The sequence below is a fragment of the Carassius auratus genome, unplaced genomic scaffold, assembly GCF_003368295.1.
Source record: "Carassius auratus strain Wakin unplaced genomic scaffold, ASM336829v1 scaf_tig00214358, whole genome shotgun sequence".
In the NCBI taxonomy this organism is placed as follows: Eukaryota; Metazoa; Chordata; class Actinopteri; order Cypriniformes; family Cyprinidae; genus Carassius; species Carassius auratus.
Window position 1 is genome coordinate 333,180 of NW_020527631.1, and position 8,060 is coordinate 341,239.

General features: G+C 35.3%; 1 protein-coding gene across 1 annotated transcript; it reads right to left on the bottom strand.

The window, feature by feature from the left end:
* Positions 1 to 4,587: 4,587 nt before the first annotated feature.
* Positions 4,588 to 8,060, bottom strand: LOC113091917 (interleukin-21). Its single transcript, XM_026257600.1, has 6 exons — positions 7,316 to 8,060; positions 7,168 to 7,212; positions 6,021 to 6,137; positions 5,861 to 5,899; positions 5,668 to 5,751; positions 4,588 to 5,065 (listed from the first exon to the last, which is right to left on the bottom strand). The coding sequence occupies exons 1-6, from the start codon at positions 7,445 to 7,447 to the stop codon at positions 5,051 to 5,053; spliced, it is 432 nt and encodes a 143-aa protein (XP_026113385.1). The 5' UTR covers positions 7,448 to 8,060; the 3' UTR covers positions 4,588 to 5,050.

Consider the following 8,060-nt stretch of genomic DNA (forward strand, 5'->3'; position numbering starts at 1 on the left):
CATCTTGCAGGCCAGAGGATCCACTTCCAATCTAATCCACCATCGGTCCCTCATTTTGGTGGAGTTTGGGAGAGGGAAGTGAGATCAGTTATATCTGCCTTATACACAGTTTTGGGTGCACAGTCAGTACCAGAGGATGTCTTAATGACAGTCTTGCTGGAAGTGGAGGCCATCCTTAATTCAAAATCCTTAGGGTTCATGTCTTCAGACGTGAAAGATGCTAACCCAGTAACTCCAAATAGTCTCCTCATGGGGCGGCCCGATGGATCTCTGCCACAAGTGGTTTATCCAGAATCAGAGATATTAAGTCGCCGACACTGGAGACATTCTCAGGTCTTAGCAGACCGATTCTGGTCCAGGTTCATACGGGACTACCTCCCTACCCTACAAACCTGGCAGAAAGCCTTTAATGGAAGCAAAGAAGTTCCGCCTCTTTGGGGGTGGCTGTATTAAAGGCTCCTTTAAGAGAGATGTGGCAAGGGGGGCGTGGTTTGGGGGAGTCTGCAATGGGAGAGAGACGAGGGAGCAGAGCGAGGCGTGAGTAGGTCAAGTGCAAATAACGAACACGTGTGTTTGATTGCAGTAATTGGCATGGAGAGACCGGATATAAGCCGAGTCACCACAGAGAGAGAGAGAGAGAGAGATGACACGCTGGGACCTCGTGCAGTGCTGAGAAAAACCGACAGAAAGTGAATTCTGAGTTATTGACTGTGATTGTGCAGTACTATACTGTTTGTGCAAAGAGGGCACCGTTACTTGTTTTATCTTCAAATAAACGAGTGTCCCAGCAACAAGCCGACCCCTGTCTTCTTCCTTCCTACTAAGACTGTGTAGAACCTCATCACAAGGGACTTTTATTATGAAACCAGAATTGTTATGATATAGTATGACGTTAGGGGGCAGTGTAGTTTGCTGAGCTGCCACTGTTTGCTGTGTTTGTGTGACCTGTCCAAGCAATCAGCTGCAAGGATGATGCTTCCAGTTTGTTTGTGGGGATTGTTGCAGATTTAATATCAATACCTTTTTTCTATGAATACACCATTGAAAGCTAATCACCTGTCTCTTCATTATTGGTGCTCTGACCGGCACCCAGGGGGGTTTACTCATCCATTACCTGATCAGAACCTAACAGTCTTAAAGTCTCTCCAACACTATCCTTCAAAGTCAATAATGTATTTAATTAGTAAACTATCAGTAAACCTATAAGTTCACATTTAGTATAATTGCAGTAAAAACTATAAACATAGAGGTAAACTAGTTGTGTACTAAAGTTTGCTACTGTTGTACTTAAAATATACTTAAGTATACTTTTATATACTAGAAGGTGTGCCAATTTATTACCAAGGAGTATTGAAACAGTACACTTACAACTATACAACTAGAACACTAATATTTCTAGACTTGCTACAAGAAGTATACTTAAGAGTATACTTGAACTTTACTTAAGTATACTTAATAAAATAAATTTGAAGTATGCTACTTTTTGGTAAGTGTTGTCAAACTCGATAAAGCAGAGTGGGCCAAGCCAGTTTCTGAAAAAAGTGGTAACTTATACTCAAGAGTCAGCTACTGTGGTAACTTACTCTGTGAACCTAACCTGGTCGGGAGCAGGTTTACTTCGGTAAACCCAGAGTTTCTTTCGGTCTCCTCCCCCTTTTTAAAGTGTAAGTGAAGTTCAAATATCTTATTCATTCATTCACACTGCAAAAATGCTTTCACATAATTAGAAAAATAAGAGAAAATTAACCTCCCCCCCCCATTTGAACAAGACTAAATAAATACCTTATGTCTTTTTTATGTAGAAAATGCATCTTGATTTTATAATATTTAGATATTTTGACTGGAAACAAGACAAAAATGTTAAATAGAAAAAAAGTATTTTTGCTGTGCAGGTATTCGTTCATTGTGCATATTTTTTATCATGCAGACATGGTCAAAGTGACAAAAATGGCATCTCCTTTTAAACAGGTTCCCTTAAACAAGGAGGCTGCATACATTTGTAGAAAGTTTTTATTTATTTTTTATTCACATGCATATTATTTAAGTGGAAACATTTTAAATGGTAGTTCTCTTTAAAACATAGGAGATGCAGAGCACATTAGTAAGGCCTCTGTATTGCTGAATGCAAACTAAGGAAAGTGTGCGTCGCTCTCACTTTTTTTCTGAGAATTTTCCTGTCCACAAATCCATCAAAGAGGAGTTTCACTGGACTGTAGGTAAATGATAAATGATGTTCACTTATTAACATATTGCTACAACCTTTGGAAGTTACCCAATAATTAGTATTTCCTTCAGGATTTCCAGCGTGGTTGGATGCATTGATGACACGCAAATCCCCACCATCGCATCTTCTGAAAATAAATCAGATTATTGAATGGAAGGATGCTAGATGGAGGGGTGGAACGAGATGCTATAACCACCACCACAGCTGCTTTAATATGCACAAATTATTCACAATTTATTTGGACATCTTTATTTTCTACTAATAAAAAAGCAACAGTTAGTTTTTCTGTTTGAATTTTGGAAATAGACACTGGATATTTAATATGTCAGATGTTTCTAAAGTCATTTAGCCTACACCCATGAAACTTTATTCTTAAAGCTCTACCTTTATTGAATTGTTTTTTTAAATATATATTTTTTAGATGCTTCATCTTTAATACAGTTCCTTTTAGTGTTCTAACATATTTATTTAGCATTTTCTCACAATCAGACAAAAGTCATCATGAATCCATATACAATCACAAAATGAACAGGCAACACCTTGTCTAAGCACCAGATGGCAGCATCTTTTCACAGATTCCCCCATACTTCACTTACTATTTCTGCAGTATCCTATATGTACAGGTGCATGTCGATAAATTAGAATGTCATGGAAAAGTTAAATTATTTAAATAATTCAACTCAAAATTGTGAAACTCGTGTATTAAATAAATTCAATGCATTCAGACTGAAGTAGTTTAAGTCTATGGTTACTGTAATTATGATGATTTTAGCTCACATTTAACAAAAACCCACCAATTCACCATCTCAACAAATTAGAAATGGTGTCATGCTAATCAACACAAAATACCTGGAAAGGTTTCCTGAGCCTTCAAAATGGTCTCTCAGTTTGTTCATTGGCTACATAATCATGAGGAAGACTGTTGATCTGATAGGCGCTCCATGTAATGTTTAATCTTTAAACTAGTGAGGGAACTGGAGGTGGGGAATAGTAATTATAAAAAACTTTTATACATACATGTTAATGTATACTACAAACTGTCGCTGTATATCTTAAAACAATATCTTGTGACATAAATTGTACTTTAATCTCTACAGAACATCAAGTCAAATGATGTCATCTTTATCTCTAGTGCTTTATACAGTACATATTATTTCAAATATATTGAATAATAAAAATATTAAACTGTCAAAATGTAAGTAAATAATTTCAGTATGTTAAAGTAGGCTAAACGAGTTTCAGAATGGGGAAGAAAGGAGATTTAAGTGACTTTGAACGTGGAATGGTTGTTGGTGCCAGACGGGCTGGTCTGAGTATTTCAAAAACTGCTGATCTACTGGGATTCTCATGCACAACCATCTCTAGGGTTTACAGAGAATGGTCTGAAAAAGAGAAAATATCCTGTGAGTGGCAGTTGTGTGGACTAAAATATAAATGATTATTAAAGAATAAATAAACGTGAATATAATAATTAATAATTACCTTTTGTAAGAGTACCAAAATGCTTTAAAAAAATTCCCTCAGAAATTAAAGTGACACAGAACCATCTATTTAAGTTTAATGTTTCTATTTATTTATTTTTCTTTTGACACTTTTTTTTTTAAATCACAGTTAAAATGTTCCTTATGCAATATATATTTAAAAAGAATTGTGTGCTTAAGGCAACGGATCAAGTCTAAATTATAAATAAGTGTTTAACCAAAACAATATAATGATTATTAAATACTAATAATAATCTAAGGAGTACAGAAATGTTTTCTAGTTTTTTTTTTTTTTTTTTTACGGTTACTTTACTTTCCAGTTAATTTGATCTAAATAATAAAAAAAATATATATAATAAAAATAAAAATCATTAATTTAATTTTCAGTGTATTTATCTAAGAAAGTTCTGGTAATACATTGGGTAGGTTTACGTTTAGGGATAGGTTCAGGGTTAGTTCCTAGTTATTACATAGTTATTGTAATTACTATAATAAGTACATAGTACATGAGGAACTGGACTGTAAAATAAAGTGCAACGATACAATCTTGTACTTTGCATTTTCTTGATACACCTGCTACACAAACTCAATTTTGATTATGCTTGTTTGCAAACTTTAACTAGTGGTGTATGTCCACACAAAAACAACAAGAACTGTTTGCTGAAACTTATCCAGGTCATCAGGTTAAACTTTAACAGGTGAGAACCATTCATGATGTTTCTGTCGGTTGAAATACACCGAGAATTCAATGTCCATCTCAAATAACCACCACAGCCATGATGTTAACATCAATAAATCTTTTAATGTCAAATAAATATCATCCAATATATAGATATATATATATAGATATGCATCTCATTGTGAGACATATAATAAGTGTCATCTGCTTTTTTTAAGATACATCATCTAAATGAGTGGTTTTCCTGACAGAGTTAAGAATAAAATTCCTAGCATACTTAAAGTGAAAAATCTACTCGAAAGCCCTTGTGTTGTTGCATAAGACTTAATCTTCATCAGGGAAACCACCCTTCTTTCCAGGAACAAGGCTGTTATGAAAGCAACAGTGCTGGGATCTCACCTCAAGGTGACGGTATAACAAAAAACGAATACATGTCATTAAATAACAAATATCTAATTTCTTAAAGAAGCTGTTGCCCTGTTCCTAAAAACATGTCAAAGTCATGAACAATCCTTTAACAGATCCTCTAGTTAAAATATGCAAGAAAACTTTCAATAAATAATCAATAAATAGAAGAGCAGAAGCAGCGGAGTGTGTGAGCCTCTTCTCTGTGGTTTGGTCAGGTAGTGTCATATACACAGTCTCTTCTCTCTTTCATCTCTACAGTTAACTGGCATACATCTAGAAAGAGAAAAGTAGGTCGTTAACACAGGGCTTCTTAGCTCTGTTCATACTTTCGGAGGGAACTTTTTTCTTCATTTACGATGAAGACTTAAAGAAAAGCACCACGTGTACACGTCTTTTGAGTTTCACCCCAAAATCGAATTAATGAATGAATGAATATTTAGGGCTGCATAGGATTAATCGCTATTAATCACATCCACAACAAAAGTTTGTTTACATACTATATGTGTGTGTAGACTAATGTGTATATTTATTTTCATATGTCTATATAAACACACACGTATATATTTAAGAAATGTTTACATATTCAAATTAAATTTAAATTTATGCATTTAGCAGACACTTTTATCCAAAGTGACTTACAGTGCATTCAGGCTATCAATTTTTACCTATATTTAAAATTCATATATGATCTACATTATCTATACATATAAATATACACATATGTGTTTATTTATATATGCATATAAATATACAAAGTACACACATTTAACATTTTATTTTGTATACGATGCATCAATATATATATGTATGTGTGTGTGTGTGTGTGTATGAATACAAAGAAATTGAGGGATATTTCAGGATCATTTTGTACTAACCTTTTGCAGAAGAGTTTTTAAATTCTTCACAAATGTTTGGCTGTCAACCTCCTTGTACGAATCACATTGTTTGCACTGAGCTTTCTGAAACAGAACATTAGACAGGTCAGAGCTGTATGCAATAGCATTCAATTATTACAACTTATACAAAATACATTTCCAGTAGTTATTTTTGTTACTTTGTGTTTCTCACCTCTAGCTCTTTGGGTTTGCAATTGGGCACACGGTTCACCTGTTAAAATAAACAAATAAGTGAGCATTTCTCATTTCTGAGGTGTGTGTGTGTATTTAGAATCATGCATGCATTGACATGCAATCCAATATGCCCAGAAACATCATTAACACACACTTACAATTTTGAGAAGCTCTTTTTGGATGATCTTCTGTAACGTCTTTAGTTTGCTATCAACGACTGGCAGATAAAGCACTTTGGACTGAAAACAGTTCAGAGCAGATTTAACGCAGCAGTCCTGTGTAAAGAAACAAAACCAAGAATTTAAAATAAACCTAACAAACAACATGCTCTAAAATGTTTTGCTGATGTTAAGAAAACATTGTTTCTGGATGCTCTCTGAACATATTTCTTTGTTATATACGAACATTCCATCTTATAATTTTTGCTTTTTTATGTTCTACGAAAGTCCTGAAACCAACTTTAAACAAGCATTCGGTTAACGTCTGGAAGAACGTCTAGTCATAACATTTTAAGAACGTTCCGTGACAGTCATGATTATCTTAATAAGTTTTCTAGTCAGATTGGATTGTGTGTGTGTGTGTGTGTGTGTGTGTGCAAACCCTGCATGAAAGGCTCTTGCTTCCCCAGCCATGAGCTCTTTCTCTTCCTGTCAGTACTGTATGCAGAAATCTATATATCTTGTCTCTAAATTTCCCTCCTGCGCATGCAGTTTTCACAGAAACTTTGAGGAAACGCTTTCTTTCCACGCAGAAAAACCTAAAATGTTCTCCGAACTTGAAACTGCCTTTTTCGGTCACTAAGCCATTATGCAACAAATTATAATAATAATCATCTGTGAAAAAGGCCAAATGGGTTTCAGCAGCTCTACTCTCACTCCCCGGTCGGCTGTTGTCATATTACTCATCATATTTCTCCTAAATGAAGCATACTTTCTCTTGACCGACTTGCACAAAATGACTTTTAATTTTTTTTTAAAAATTACAAAACTAGAGGGTGTTTGCCAAGAAAAGCATGACTAAAAATCGTTCTGTACTGGTTGATGGATTCAGTGAAACATAGATAATTTGTATGGAATCAACCCACGTATTTTTTTTTTTTTTTTTGCAAATCACGTTTGATTGAAAATCAGTTGTGTTGAACTGAAACTTGTTCTGTATAAGGTGGGCTGTATAATGACAGAAACAGGTTTATATTATGAAAGGCCGAGTCATGCAGAAACCTGTTTGGTCATATTAGACCGCTGAGGGCATCCAGACAGGATACTGAATGTAATGGACAAGAAGAAAAGAAAAATTGTTTCTTACCTCTAAATCATTGATGGTGGGTGAGTTCAAAGTTATGCTTTTGTTCTTTATTTAAAAAAAACAAAAACAAAAGAAAAAGCAGTGGTAAGTTTCACTTAAAATGTGTAAAAATAATGTGCCATCCGTAGATCTTCAGAAGTCAACTTACCGTTTCCAATCCATTGTTGATCCTGTCGAGTTCATTCATAACTTTTTTGAGGAAGAGGTACTTCGGTGACTCCTCTGCCTGCGCTGCGAACCAACAAACCACTGCAAACGCAAAACACACAGATGCCTTCATGGTGAAGCTGCAAAGTTTCTTCTGTTCCTTCTCTAAAGCTGCTTGGATTGATGTCCGTCATACTGTCGACAGGTACACAATCACCTTATATAAGAATCCTTGAGGACGCTGGAAAACCACTTCTTTCTGAAGATTGGAAAACTCAATTGTTACAATGACTAATTAGTTTTTCTTTTCCACTGGCCATTCGTCACAACTGTCAGTTGATGAAGATGTAATCGAGAGGCGCGTGCGCGGGGGTGTACGGATGCTGTGTGTGTGTTTCTGTGTGTATGTGAACCTGACCCAGACTTTCTGCACATTTGGCAGGAAACTACAAAACGCTGTCAGTTCCTCTTCTCATTCTGAATCAGCACCAGAAACATGTGTGTGTGTGACTTAGGTGCAGCATCATCAAGCACAAGTGAATATGAAAAGGTGCTTTTTTCTTTGTGGCTTCCCACACAAACCATATTGATTATAGACAAAAACAGGAAGTTTAATGTACTTTTATTTTTTGTTAGATAAGAATAGCGCGTCCTGGAAATGAATTAATTGCACCCAAACCTGCAGGACATCAAATGACATCAGATATATGGCCTTCAGTAAAGTACGAGTGCACCTGTGTTTAGAT